Source organism: Palaemon carinicauda, chromosome 35 (assembly GCF_036898095.1).
Source record: "Palaemon carinicauda isolate YSFRI2023 chromosome 35, ASM3689809v2, whole genome shotgun sequence".
Classification (NCBI taxonomy): Eukaryota; Metazoa; Arthropoda; class Malacostraca; order Decapoda; family Palaemonidae; genus Palaemon; species Palaemon carinicauda.
Window position 1 is genome coordinate 55400515 of NC_090759.1, and position 15627 is coordinate 55416141.

Genomic DNA, 15627 nt, shown 5'->3' on the forward strand with positions numbered 1-15627 from the left:
TCATTAAGGAACAAAGGAATTAGGGAGGTTGTCCTGTCTGAAAAACGGGGAGCGAGGGATTGACCCCGCGAGTGTATGATTGGAGATTTGCGTGTGTAGCGCTAATGGTGTGCGAACACCAGCGTGACTGGGGTCTGAAGACTCTGCCATAAGAGTAAAACTCCCGATTGTTATGGGCGTAGTGTTGGAGGGCGTACGTGAACACTACGCGTGACAAGAGTCCGAAGACTCTCTGACCTAAGAGTAACACTCTTGATGACTTGTGTCACGAGAACCCGAAGGTTCAGCGTGATCGTGCATGCCCCTAGAGGTTGTGTTGCGAGAACCCGAAGGCTCAGCGTGAACGTGCGTGCCCCTAGAGTTTGTGTTGCGAGAACCTGAAGGGCTAGAGCAACGGGAAAACCGAAGTCTCCCTTGTCACGAGACACCGAAGTGGCAGCGAGACTAAATGCACGAAAACCCGAGGTTTCAGCAACTAGCTGTGAGAAAACGAAAGGATAGCGCAGGAAACCGAAGTTTCCTTGTCACGAGACTCCAAAGGGTCAGAGATCGAGAATTCAAAGGCGAGAGCGATCTCTGTGAAGATAGAGGTTAAAGCAAGGAGAAGCGCTCTATCTGACTTTTTCTAGAGCGGACGGAGACCCTCAAACTAATATGCGAAGAAGAGGGTTCGAGGTTAGGACGTTCTTTGCCCTTGGCCGCGCTCCTGGTTTTTTAGATGATCCCTTGCACGACGACGACAGCGAGGCAGAACGATGACGAGAGGGATCGTTCTTCTCAGGTTTATGGCACGAGTGTATATAATCTCGAGGCAGGAAGTCTCGGGGAGAGACAGAAGGCGAGAAAGAGCGAGAATGATAACGTCTCTTCCTATTTCGCCTGTCTCTTCAGTGAGAATATCTAGGTGAAGGTGTAAACGGGCGTGCGGGAGAGTTATCTCGCACGTCTGAGCCAGCCGTAGGGAGCGCGCGCGCAGGAGAAAATTCCCCATAGTGGAATCATATGGGCGCACGGGCGTGCCCGCATATCCTTGCGGATGCGGGAGAAGGGTGGTGCGCCGGTAAGTGCTGGCGCGTTGATAAGTGCTGGCGTGTTGCAAAGCGCTAGCGCGTTGGTAAGCACTGATGCTGCGGGAAAAGGCAGCATGGCTGCCTTGTCAGAAGACCTTCTAACAGTAGAAAGTTGACGTGCAGGTTTTACCTGTCGCATAGGATGGTGTTGGGCACGTATGCCCACATGCAGGAGAATGTTGGCGCGCGGGAGCGCATAGGGGAGTGCCATTGCGCAGAAGATTAGTGGCACGCAGGCGCGTGATAGAGTTATGCTCTTGTTGGAGCATATGCGCATGTTGGCGCATACGCTCTTGATGCCCTATGTTAGGGTAAGAAGGAAGCGCTCTTAAGTTTATGACGAGAGCGCTTAGTCTAGCGGCGAGACATCTCGTGAAGAGACAGAAGGCGAGGAAGAACAAGAACGATTATGTCTCCTCCTATGTCGCCTGTACTCCGGAGAGAACGACTGGGCAAAGGAGTGCGATCTCTCCTTTTCCTCTTCTATATCTCTCCCTCCTAGCCTCCGAAGAGGGGAGGACAATGAAGTGGAGGAGGAGGAGGAGGAGGAGAAGGTACTGTGAAGACCACTTCTACATACTTGGCAGGGGAACCCATCCTCCGCAGGGTAGCAGAACACCCATGACCTGCGTAACGGGGCATAGGGAAAGAGGATCCACATCCAGCGGTGACATAAAGGCGTCATGAACACTTCCTCAAAATAGAGGACATCATCTACAAAGAAAAAGAAAAAGGATTAGCCTAATCAAAACTCAAAAGGCTAGTCTGCCAGCAAATAAAGCAGGAGCAGTGGTGTTACCACTGCGACGGCTAGAATTCGATTGAAGGTAACCAGCAGCTACCGACCGGCGGTTCATCCACCACTGTCAGGTGAGTAATTACCTGTCCGGTCGTTAACGACCTTGTTAAGGTTTTTCTGCCATATTTTCCAGCTCGTGCTAGAATATCTCCTATTGTACAGAATGAGGGTTTGTATTTAGTGTAGGAACAAATAGCAAAATGACAAATTCAAAAGTAATTTGTATTTTTCCTAACGATACAAACCTGTAGCGATTTATAAGGCTTATCTTTCGGAGAAGCTGGAAGACTAGCCATAAAAACTTTTAAGCGAGGTATAACTACTGCCCAGGTAGTTAGTGGGGGGGGGGGTTTAGTCTGCTACCTCTCTCATCAGTGTTATCTTCTCCCTTTTGACCCAGGGGACAGGTGATGACAGGACAGTTTGTATAAATAGCTACAGGTTTGTATTGTTAGGAAAAATAAAAATTTCTTTCAAATTTGTCATTTGTCTTGACACAGTACAAATCATTCTACTATTTATAGAGACGACTCACCCATTAGGAGGGTGAAAGTCTGAAATAACTGGCTTGGTATTTGACACGGGGCTTTCCCGTACGAACTCTGCACATAACAGGAAGGACCCTGACACCTCATTAACTTAGTGCAATGCACGGATAGCAGCCTGAGCAATCTGTCTTTATAATACTAGCAATGTGACTGGCTTAAATAAGAGTTCTAAGAAACCACAAGAATCTTTAGAATCAACGATAGAAGTTACCTCACAAGGGGTATGGAGACGTAACAAGTATTATTTCTATAGTTTTACTTGCAGATAGGCGAAGCCAGCTTGCAGAGAACAGTAGGTGCTGTTCCCCAAGAGAGGGGAAGATAAAAGAAAGAAAGAGCCAGTCATTCTTACACATTCATCCCGGACTTATCCAAGGTAACCTATACCCTCAATCATCTGCTACTTGTCCGTGCATCAAGAAGCTTGAGGTATTCAAAACACTTGTGCAGACACCACAGGACCAATACAGAACATCTCCATGTTCCTGTGGATCACATCTTGCAGGTAGTGGGCAATGAAGGTCGTCTGACACTTCCACACTCCAGCTTACGGGACCTGCATTACATTTTGAAAGCTAGAGGAGTACTACTGCCCCTAACGTCAAGAGGTGTGGGTTGTCGAGCTGGAGGAGGATCAGGATTTAGTACAAAATCTATGACTTTTTGAATCCAAGAAGAAATGGTATTCTTTGTGATCCTCGGTTTAACCTTCCCCACGATTACAAAAAGTGCTGACACTCAGGGGTGAGCTGCTGCAGTCCTTTTGAGGTAATACCTCAAACTCCTCACTGGGCAAAGTAATAGTTGATCTGGATCACTGGTTACAGAAAGAAGACTGCTAATCCCAAAGGCCCAAAATCTAGGATCCACTAGTCCCGGATTTTGAGTCAAGGCAAAAAAAAAAAAAAAACCAGGGATGAAGCAGAGTGTTTTCTCCCCCCATCCCCTGAATGGACGATGTCATAGGATAGACCATGAAGTTCACTGACCCTCTTGGCCAAAGTCAAGGCGAGTAGGAACACCGTCACCAAAGTTAGGTGGCTATCTGTTGCCTGGCATGATGGTTCATAAGGAGCAACCTTCAGAGACCGAAGGACAAGAATCACGTTCCATGGAGGAGGTCTAACTTCCGACTGGGGGCAAGTAAGCTCATAACTTCATATGAGGAGAGACAACTAAACTATTGTTGGAATAGTGACATTGGAATAGAGAGATACCCCTACTACGACATTAACCCCAAAAGACAGTCCACTTGGCCTCGTAGACTGAAGCCAAAGATCTTCACAGGTATCCAGACATCCTCTTCACAACTTGTGAAAAGCCTCTTTGAGTAAGGAGGTGCTGGATAGTCTCCAGGCGTGAAGTCGAAGCAAAGCTACTGCTTTGTGAAAGATGTTCACGTGTTGCTGTTTCAGTAGATCGTTTCGTGGGGGGAGGTCTCTTGGGATCTCCATCAGGAGTTGCAGAAGGTCCTGGAACCACTCCGTGTGATACCATTGTGGAGCTATGAGTCATGGATAGGTTGTTGGATGCTCTGGTCTTGTTGAGCACCCTTCACATCTGACAGAACGGGGGGAAAGGCGTAAACGTCGATGTTGTCCCACCGTTGTTGGAATGCATCTTGGCGGAGACTGAGGAGCCTGAAATTCAGGGACGTCGTGAACAGGTCAACAGTTGGGGAACCCCAAAAACTCAGGACTTTATTGGGTACTAGATAATTCAAAGACCACTAGGAGCCAGCTATCTGAGTTGCTCTGCTGAGACTGTCTGCGAGCACATTCCGCTTGCCTGGAATACAGCGGGCTAATAGGGACACCGAGTTGTTAACCGTCCATCCTAGCATCTCTACTGCTAAACGGCATAGGGGTTACGTAAAGGTACCTTCTTGCTTGCTTACGTACGCCACTACTGTGGTGTTGTCACTCATTAGCACCACGGAGTGATCCGCCAGGAACTGATGGAACTGTTGGGAGGACTTGGTAGGCTACCCTCATCTATAGGAGATTTATGTGCTGGTACCTTTTGGATTCGGACCAGAGCCAGGAGGCCGTGTGGTGCATCATGTGAGGCCCCCACACTTCTTCCGATGCATCCGAGAAAATCTTCAATTCTAAGAGAGGTATGAGAAGGACTGTACTTCTGCACAGGTTCTCGTCTACCCCCCACCATCCAAGGTTCGTCTGCTGCTCTAGTCCCATGAGGACTAACGTATCCGGGGAGTCATCATTTCACTTGGATTTTAGCCGCCACTGAAGAGATCAAATTCTGAGGCAGACGTTGGACACTAGACGGGTCAGGGATGACAGGTGACCTAACAGACGCAACCTTTGTTGGGCTGGGATGTTTTCTCGACTGAGGAAGGGGTTTGCTACCATCCTCAGCCTCTGTACCCTGTTGTCTGATGGAAAGACTATCTGGAAGTTGGTTTCAAGGATCATACTGAGGTATACCAGTCTTGAGAGGAAAGAGTTGCTGATGGTCTGCGAAGCTCGTGGTGTGGCAAGCGGTCATGCGTGGGCCAATGATCGTAGCTCCTCTTCCTGGACGCTGACGATGGTGAGAAGCACGCTGGAGAGTGAAGATCACGAGTAGGTATGTGACGAGATGGAAAGTGACGATCACGAGTAGGTGCGTGACGAGATGGCGAGTGACGATCACGAATAGGTGCGTAATGAGATGGCTAGTGACGATCATGAGAAGGTGCGTGACGATATGGCTCGTGATAATCCCAAGCGGACAAACGGCGCGAGGGGGAGTGAAGAACACGAGCAGACAAAGAGCACGTTGAAGGTTGACGATCACAAGCTGGCGACCGGCAAACAGTATTGGCACAATCATGCGCTGGCGTATGACAATCCCGGGAAGAGGAGCGACGATCACGAGCTAGCTAGTGATGATAGCGAGGTAGCGAGCGACGATTATGACCAGGAGAGCGAGATGATCGTCATTCCCTGGAGTCACAGCATCGTTTCCTTACGCAGGGCGAGGACGATCATTTGGAAGGTCGAAGAGGACTGTGATCCTTTGAAGAGGTGGACACCCTGTGGTGGTGAGGGCTCCTACCATCAACAGCAGGTTGGCACTGGGGTAGCAAGTGGGTGTGCTGTGCTTGTTGACGGCGATCCTCGGTAGGGGATTCATGCTGGGGGGAACTGGAAGACAAGGAGGCTGGGCGACGTCTAGCAGGAACAAGTCTAGGCCTTTGTTCAACGCCCTCATCAAAAGGGGAAATAATGCAGACTTTGGCATTGACAGCAGGAGCAGGAGAGGGCAAGAGCAGAACTTCTCAAACCGCAAGGACATCAATAACAGCACTCCCAGCATAGGAACTTGTACCTCTAAGGATACCACAGTTTGTTTACTTTTGGCCCCCAGCTGTAAAAGCTCCATCAACATATCCTTCGAAGGTGGACCTGCAACGCCCCGCGACGACCAAACCTGTAAAAAGTTAGAGTATGAGAAGGATCCCCCGCGGGGGAAGAGGCGGTGTTGCTTCTCTAGGGGAAGCAATACTGTCCCTAGTTCCCCCGGGGTTGGCCTGGTGTTAACTGGTCAACACTCCTACTCGACCAATCCTTGGGAAAGCCCGATCGAGCAGGAACTTCGGGAAGAGATCGGGGGTTCAAGGAAGAAGTCTGAGGTGGTCCCATAGGATTCTGACACCTTTAGAAGGATACGAGGAGTACCCGGAAAGGGAACAAGAGACGGAACTAGGGCTGGCCTGGAGACTGCCTGCAAAACAGCCATCACTATCTCGACAAACCATAGAGTGTCCTTTGTGAACATAGGGACGCCCGCTAAGGCCCTGCAAGAGTGAACCTGCTTTAGGTTTTCTCTGGATGAACTCAAAGAATGGTGAGCACGAACAGATGTGAAATCGTGTTTGCTAGCGAGATTTGGGTAACATAAAGGTGAAAGAGCACGAACTACCAAAGTAGGGTGTACCGGTGAGCGAGCACAAGCTACCGAAGTAGCGCATACAGGAGAACGCTCATGAACTACCGAAGTAGTACGAACAGATGTTTGCGGACAAGCTACGGAAGTAACACGTGAAATAGTATGTGCATGCACTACCAAAGTAGGGCAAACAAGTGATTGTGGCCAGGCTACCAAATTAGCACTTGTCATAAACTCACTGTGATAGTGTGAGCGTGCGACCGAAACCGCAAGTAGACCTTAGTAAGTGCGAGGAGCTTGCCCAACCACTTCACTAATGCTCAGTACAATAATTGGGTGCAGCAAAAATCTCTCTGGCAAAACTACAGTATGTCCGTTCACACGCCGGAGCTGCATGAGACAAAGCATAATCACTCGCCAGCACTCCAGCAGGAGGTTAGCAAGCAGCGTTGTACACTCCTATTGGAGGAGGCGCAAGCTCGGATGGTGGTGAGCAAAGCTGTAAAGGCTTTCCTGTGAGTTACCGCACAGCAGGAAAAGTAGGATCTTTCCACTACAGGGAGGAAGCCAGAGGCAGAAGTCCTGAAGGACCTGCCCTCACTAAACGCAGAGCGTTTTGTTGTGCCTGTATAACGGCAAGGGGTTTGGACTAAAAACAGTCTGTGCACACCATAATCAACTTACTCCACCAAAGAGCTGGAACAAGGTATTGATAAATTGAGCACTCGTTTCCAAAACCGGGGGGGACCACTCGTGTGAGAAGGGCCCTGCTCAACACCAGGTGGAGAAGCAAGGTGATTCTTATGTTGCGGGGACCTCAGCGCGCTGAGCGAACTCAGATTGAGGGTGTGCCATGCAATCAGCAAACTTAGAAGACCGACCATATTCAGCTTCTAGATTTACCTTGAAAGGATCATATGAATGGTTGTGACTAGGAGGAGCACCAGTTTGCTACAGCTCTCGTTCATACACTGAAGCTGCATGAACGAAGGGTGGAAGAGCAGAAGTGGAGAGTGCTACAGCTAAGGGCACGAGAAGCTCTATAGGGTCACCCAACCCAGAGTGTCGGAGGGGAAGACCATGATCAACCCGTGGAGAGGTAGGTGTGCACTTCTGCTGTGCCCTCAACTGTAGCACCTCCAAAAGCCATTCCTTAGAAGGGGGCCCAAAATCCTCAAGAAAGGCTAGAGTAATCACCTAAGACCGAGGGCCCCGCCACTTCAGTAGAGGAAGTGACGGAGCACTACGCACCAGAGGGTTGTCCGGAGGTCAGTCAGTCTTCATTCTTACTCGTTCGTCTTCCGGAGGAGACTGAACGAGCAAAGCCATAGGGGAGGGGATGAGACACCCGAGTAATAAGTCGAGAATTTCAACTTCGAGGAAGACCTCGAAGGAGAATCCCTTTTAGACTTCTTTTTCTGTCATCTACTGAGCAGCACCCACTGGGAGGATTACCACTTCCGAAACTCAGCACAACGCGACCCCTGCGAGTAGGAGTGACATTTGCAAACAGGACAAACGGCATGACGATTTGTCTCTAAAGCCAACAGCCAACATGAAGGAAAAACAAAGGCGACCTTCAATGCCAGGGCCAACCCGCATATTAGCAATCCTCAAAGATCAACAAGCACTCCTACAAAAGAAAGATTTAAAATTAAGCCTGTTTTTAATTTAAGTTACCTTCTGCTTTCTACCGATCCAAATGCAAAATTTACGTAATATAACCTGTGAGTGTGAGAGCGGGGTGGTTGGTCTAAAATCCCAGCTAATTAGCGGTGGGTGGTTATACCTCGCTAAAAGTCTTTTGACTAGTTTCAGCTACGCTGAAGTAATATACTGTATCCATAGTAAAGAGCGAAAGGGTTTGTATTAGGTGTTGGAACAATTTTCTATTTATAAGTGGGGAAGCAGTCGCTTCAATGTTGTTAGCACGATGACTACAAGGTAAGATTAATTGAAATAATTAGTCATCATTTGGTATCACATTACCTGATAATTCACTAAACCCCAAAAAACTTCATGCTAAATAAGTACTATACTGTACTCACAGGGTTATAAAAAAAAATCAAATAGAGGTAGTGAAGGTATTGGCTTAATGTAACACCCGTGCTGTAATATTCAACACATAGGTCCATTAAGGATCTACCAACATGCCATCTCATTAAATTCAGAGCTATACCAAAACTGACAGTAAATAATACCAAGCATTAGTCTGGTAATTCTAGAGATATTTTCACTATAGTACAGAAAACTATCATTACAAACAGTACGAAACTTACACGTCAGGAAGGTTTTCATCTGCTTCATTGTTTGCGCTCTCATTTTCTTTATTTTCACCATTCTCTTCATCCTCAGCTGCCTTTTCTTTATCCTTTTCCTTGGGAACATAATGGCCCCAGGCACAAGCCCACACACCCTCTGAATGGGCATTTTCTCGTTTGTTCAACAACGAAAACTGGAAAATAAATATGAACTGTATAAAAAATCATTAACATGAAAAAGCAAAGGACAATGATTACTAAATGATAAACCCTTGTAGCACTAAAGCATTTACTCAATAAGAAAATGGAGATTTCCCTTACAATTAAAATTCTAAATAAATCTCCTCCCAAAACCATAGAAAAATAGAAGATTTACAAATAAACTAAGATTATAGAAATTAGCCATTATACAGTAGGGTCCCGAATTATGCGAGAATTTGGTTGATAAATGGCCAAGCATAAATGGAAAATTGCATATTTTGAAACACATAACAGGAATAATTGCACTGGGGTCATGACAAACAGAAACTTGCCTATTCAAATGCATTTACCAACCATTTTCATTTCTTTCTATGCACTATACTGTATTTTTTCTAATATTAAATTGTTCTTATAAACAGATAAAATATTTAAAATGTTTTAAAGTTTTAATAACTTGTAAAATGTTAAAATTACAACCAGGCAAGGTGTACTGTAAATACCGTATATTTCCCCTTATAACCGACCTAGAATTAGTAGTAATTTGAATAAGTTTAAGTCATATCTGTTGTATAAGACAACTGGTGAATAGCAAAACTATCCCTGTAAAGACTAGCTTTTGTTGTATCATTGAAAATCCAAAATTAACAAAATAAAGGTGATTTTATATCATGAGTTTCCTAACCATGCCAAAAAAAGCACACCATCAAAATCGGAATCCGTTGTTTTGATAACGTTCATCTCTGATCATAGCGAAGAAACGAACGCCTTTACACATCTGTGTTTTGGTTACTTTTAGCAGCAACAGCTATCTTACCAAGTATTGGTTATATAATAATTTTGTTATTACCAATGTTTGAACTTCGAAATAAAAGAAATGAATGAGATTTATATAAGGTTTTTCTTAAAACACGCTGCCTAAAACGAAAACCTTGCGTTTGTTTACTGTATGTTCCATCGTTGATCATAATGAACAAACGAATGCATTAAAACAAATGATCAAGGTGATAACTAATGATATTAAGAGCTTTTAGTAAATATGTTATTACACATATTTTGATTACCATATCCATATAAATTCCTACATACGTAGCAAAACAGGAAAACCATAGTGTGTATGTATGTATGTACGTGTATATATATATATACATATATATATATATATATATATATATATATATATATATATATATATATATATATATATACTGTATATATATATATACTGTATATATATATATACTGTATATATATATATATACTGTATATATATATATACTGTATATATATATATATATATATATATATATATATATATATATATATATATATATATATATATACAAACACACAAGTTAATAAGTTAAGGTGAGGTGAAGTTACAGTATTCCAGATTAGTACATATTACCTTATATTCCTCATAAATCTAACTTCTCAGCGACTGCTGTCACCATTGAAAACGCGAATATAAGCTGAACGGTTCTTCCGCATATACTTATGAGGGAATGAATACCGGAAATTAACCCCATGCCCGATTTGTACGGATGAGTAGTGACCAGTCAGGTAAGACCTAGTATCCTCGGTTGGGTTACAATACATCACATTTTAGGTTAGGTTGTATTCTTATGTTTATTTCCCTTATGAAATATGGTGTTTCAGACGTACAATCAGTGTTTCAGGCATGTTTATAATTCAAAAAATATGGACGTCACACCACCTACAAAAAACCGGGAAAAACTCTTTATTTTCTCCAAAAAGGATTACAGGTTACTTTTGCCATTTTACCAATTTGTCAAAGCATTTTGCTATCTAAACCTACCAATCAACTATATTTTACATGTAGACTTGATTACTATAATCTGTAGCCTATTTGGAAATTGACAACCATTACTAGAATTCCATCTGCCACTGGTATAGTCTATCCAAGCCTACTTTGATATTTCCCCGTTAGATTGGGAAAAGGCTTACAGCTGGATTCTAGACTGAAATAATTAAGGTATTATTATAGATCCCACGAAAAGCTTTATTAAAAAAGGAATGTGGTTTTATATATAAATAACTCGCGTTTTCTTCAAAAATTTACTTTATTTCCATCGTAAAAATTAGTTAATAAGATATGCCATAACATATCCTACTATAAAGGTGGGCCACCCAGTCAGAACCAAAGATTTTGGGTGGGGAAAATTTATTGGGGAATCGATAAGTAATAGTAAAACTAACCTTTTCTTCTCTATACATTATTCTCTGGGACACATAATAAATCCCCAAAAAATTACCTAAAATATTGGCATCCAATACCCGTGAAATACTTATTTCACTCTATTGTTTACATTTTACAAACCATGTATTTATGCTATTATGTTGTACAGGCTAACATAAGACTTTTTCTAGTTTATATACGAAATATGTTTTAATGTTATCAAAATATTCGATTTTAATGTTCATTACTTCTCATATCGTTTATTTCCTTATCTGCTTTCCTAACTAGGATATTTTTTCCCGTTGGAGCCCTTGGGTTTATAGCATCTTGCTTTTCCAACAGGGGTTATAGCTTAGCTAATAATAATAACAATAATAATTATAATCTGTTTCTGTTCGTAGTGTCTTAAGTGCATTTCCGATATATCTTTTAAGGAAGACCAACATATTTTTTAATCTTATTGTAACAATTGTGAGGATTGCCAAGATAAATAATGATGTACTGTAGGTGACAATCAAAAGTTAAGGAATTTGTGCCCTGGGCTTGGACCCCCGCTAGGTCTGTGACGTATGAAGAGGGGTCTGGGAGGCTTGCCCCCCAGCTAGGTCTGTGAACTAAGAAGGGGGGGGCGTCGTTTTTCTACAGGAAACACCTGTTTTTAATTTTTTAGTAAAAGAAATGTTGTCCCACCATTAACTATAATTGTCTTCTATCGGAAATTTGGTTCCGTAGTATTCTATGATTTTACCGTAAATAATCCCTCACACAGCCAAGTGGCCTACCACAGGCAACTTGATTCAATTAGCCTGCGGGATGTATGTATGATAGCGGCCACCTGTATGTATTATTATGTCCAACTTAGAATACGGCAGTGTAAGGGGGCTCGTAGAGGGGCATTAGCCCCCCGCCCACCCCACCCCCCGTTTAGGTAAGTAGGTAAGGACACGGCTTGTAGGTTAGGTTAGGGGGGAAAGTTTAGGTTAGTTGATGTCCATTTTTAATGAATGTGTGAGGAACTGGCCGCTGATATACATACGCTCCTAGCCTACTATATAATATACTTGACTATTATCCCTTCAAACCTATAAGGTCTACATAAAAAGTTTGCCCAGCCACTAGGTCTAAGTGGTACCTTTACGAACCAGAGATAAGATCAACTTAGGATAATGATGTAATACTGATTTCCACTTCGGTTTACGGGCTGGTCGGTACTGGGGTTAGGCTACCATACCAAAACACCCACGATGGTAACTTTGACTACCATGTCAAAGCAAATTCTTAGGATTAACTCAAATGAAATTGCTTTCCTTAAACATCTACGATAAATTGCCGACAAGAATTGGCTTGTAATACACAATATATGATAAAATTAAATGATACACACATGCCGCTTACCATATTGGTTTGTTTACGTTCCGAACTCGTCCAATTGGGACCGAGTGGAAACGCTTAACTGCCGAGCTTCAAACTATAAACGCTTTAATGTCAATTCATAGACTATTCTTAAAGTAGTAGTTCTTGTTTGATCGAAGCAAGTTTAATTTTAATGACATATAGAATGTTACCACCGGTCAATGTTAAATTAAATATTATTCTAGATGTTATGCTGAGTTAGAAAGGAAATAAATAGTTGCAATAATCCATATTAGATCGCTTATATACACGGGCCTTATGATCCTTATCCTAAGAGAAAACGTTACCCCGTTGATATATCTAATGGAAATTAAAATTATTAAAAACGTTTACATATAAGTGCTATTAACAAATTAAAACTTGAAATCGAAATATCACAAAAAAGTCACGGATAGTCGTTAGAGAGCTATTACCACCGTATCTGTTCTCAAACTAAGAAATAAAGAATAGTTTAGGCATTGCGATCTTCACGTTGACAGAGAGCCTTGAACGACCCTTGATAAAGTATTGCTCAAAAGTTGTTAAGCAAAATACTTTAGAGCACTGGCTCTGTGCCAAAGAACATTCTGGTATACCATGAATTCTATATCGGAAAAGGTTCGAAAAGGCTGATTGTTGAACTACAAGAGTCTTAGAACATTTCATGAGTGAAATACGAGTATCAAAGAGTCTTGGTAACGTTAAAATATGATTGGATTGGAATATCAACTTATGAAAAACTTAGATTTTCTTAGGGACGCCTACTGTAGTTTATGTCATTCAAGTTCCCGAGTCTAATTATTGCTACAATTAAAATATACAAAAGAAAATGCAGAACATTTGTGGCAATATAAATAAGCACACATATTCCTCTATTTTTTTCTTATTTCATGTATTGTTTAATTGGGAGAAATGTAGGTGTGATACTTCATGATTTTTTGGTTACATTAGAATGTTAAATAATAATAATAATAATAATAATAATAATAATAATAATAATAATAATAATAATAATTCAAACGTTTCTCTCTATAACATGTACTTGTATTTCTTTTCCATTTGGCTTAATTTTCCAATTTGTTTTTGTTTACGCTTACTATTATCCTACCAATCAGAAATTCGTATATACTGGTTGCAAAGTATATACAAACACACACACGCACACACACTCATATATATATATATATATATATATATATATATATATATATATATATATATATATATATATATATATATATATATATAATCTCACTAACGATTGTAAAATAAGCAGGGAAAAGAAGAGAAGACGATGGATTGACAAACTAAGAAAGTTTGTGGGCGTGGACTAGCAAAGAAACACCATAAACAGACAAAAAAGGAAGGGCATGTCTGGGGCCTATGTTCTCCAGTGGGCTAGTAACGTCTGACGATATACATATATATATATATATATATATATATATATATATATATATATATATATATATATATATATATATATATATATATATATCATATAGAGAGCTATTGGGTCCTTTGGTCGGATAGTGCTACATTGTATCCCTCTATGATTATTATTATTATTATTATTATTATTATTATTATTATTATTACCTGCTAAGATACAAACCTAGTTGGAAAAGCAGGATGTTATAAGCCAAAGGGCCCTAACGGGGAAAGTAGCCCAGTGAGGAAAGGAAATGAATAAACTACAAGAGAAAAAATAACAATTAAAATAAAATATTTTAAGAACAGTAACAACATTGAAATAAATCTATCATATATAAACTTTAAAAACTTAAAAATACCAAGAAGAAAAATAAGATAGAATAGTGTGCCCGAGTGTACCCTCAAGCAAGAGAACTCTAGTCCAAGACAGTGGAAGACCATGGTACAGAGGCTATATGCACTACCCAAGACTAGAGAAAATGGTTTGATTTTGGAATATCCTTCTACTAGAAGAGCTGCTTTCCATAGCTAAAGTCTCTCTTCTACCTTTATGAAGAGGAAAATAGCCACTGAACAATTACAGTGCAGTAGTTAACCCCTTAAGCGAAGAAGAATTGTATGGTCATCTCAGTGTTGTAAAGATAGAGGCGAATATGGAAAGAATAGGCCAGACTATTCGGTGTATGTGTAGGCAAAGGAAAAATAAGCAGTAACCAGAGAGAAGGAGTCTATGTAGTACTCTCTGGGCAGGCAAAGGATCCATTAACACTCTAGCGGTAGTATCTCAACGGGTGGTGCCTGGCTCATTTTCCTTTACCTACACATACACCAAATGATGTCACTTATTGTTTATACATTCTACTCTTTCCCTTTTCACCTGTCTATACTAAGATAACCGAAAATTCTTCTTCACCCAGTAGGCTTACTTCTGCATTGTGATTGTTCAGTGGCTACTTTCTTCTTGGGTAGAAGAGACTTTCGTTATGGTAAGCAGTGCCTCTAGGACAGTAGTTCCCAACCTGGGGGAAATTTCCCCCTGGGGGGAAATTTGAAGATACCAGGGGGGAAATAATTACACTACCTACTAACTAAAAAAAGTATCAGGTGATAAAGCTAGCCCTGATATTGATACACTGGTGCACAAGAAGCAGCCTCAACCTTCCCATTAATTCAATTTTGAAGTAGAAGAATAAACAAAAGTCCTTTTATTTTGCTACTAGCCGCTCTCCATATACTGATAAACAAATAGTTACAGAGTAAAATGGATAGAGAGCGGTTAGTGACGACTAACCTCATAGCTCTATGGCTATGTGGTTAGTTGTTACTAACCGCTCTCTATCCATTTTACTCTGTAACTATTTGTTTATCAGTATATTTGTATAATAGAAAAATTAATTAATAAGTCGTCACAGTGTGTTTCAACTACTCTTTCCCACATACACATGAAGGGGGAAATCTGGAGAGTTGCACTGGATGCAAGGGGGAAATGACAGGAAAAAGGTTGGGAACCACTGCTCTAGGAGGAAACTCCAAAATCAAACCATTGTTCTCTCCGGGCACGGATCTGGTCATGGGTAGTAAATACCATGATCTTCCAGTGTCTTGGGTATGTTAGAGTTTTCTTGTTTGAGGGTACACTCAGGCACACTATTCTGTCTTTTTCCCTATTCCCTTTTCTTACTTGACTATTTTCCCTGTTAGTGATCTTGGGCTTATAGCATCTTTTATAATATTTATCAAATAAATTTCATATAAAAGTATATGAGTTTTATGTATTTTGGAGTAACATAGAAAGACTATAAACAGACGCAAGTGGAAAGACATGTCT

General features: G+C 41.6%; 1 protein-coding gene across 1 annotated transcript in view; it reads right to left on the bottom strand.

Moving 5' to 3' along the window:
- LOC137627749 (superkiller complex protein 8) overlaps nucleotides 1-12520 on the bottom strand; it is a 51250-nt gene extending 38730 nt beyond the window's left edge. The window contains exons 1-2 of the mRNA XM_068359023.1: nucleotides 12369-12520; nucleotides 8594-8769 (exon numbers count right to left, since the gene is read on the bottom strand). Coding sequence (XP_068215124.1) covers nucleotides 8594-8769; nucleotides 12369-12371 — 179 coding nt within the window. The 5' untranslated portion in view covers nucleotides 12372-12520. The remainder of the gene's footprint in view (nucleotides 1-8593; nucleotides 8770-12368) is intronic.
- Between the last annotated feature and the right edge of the window lie 3107 nt (nucleotides 12521-15627).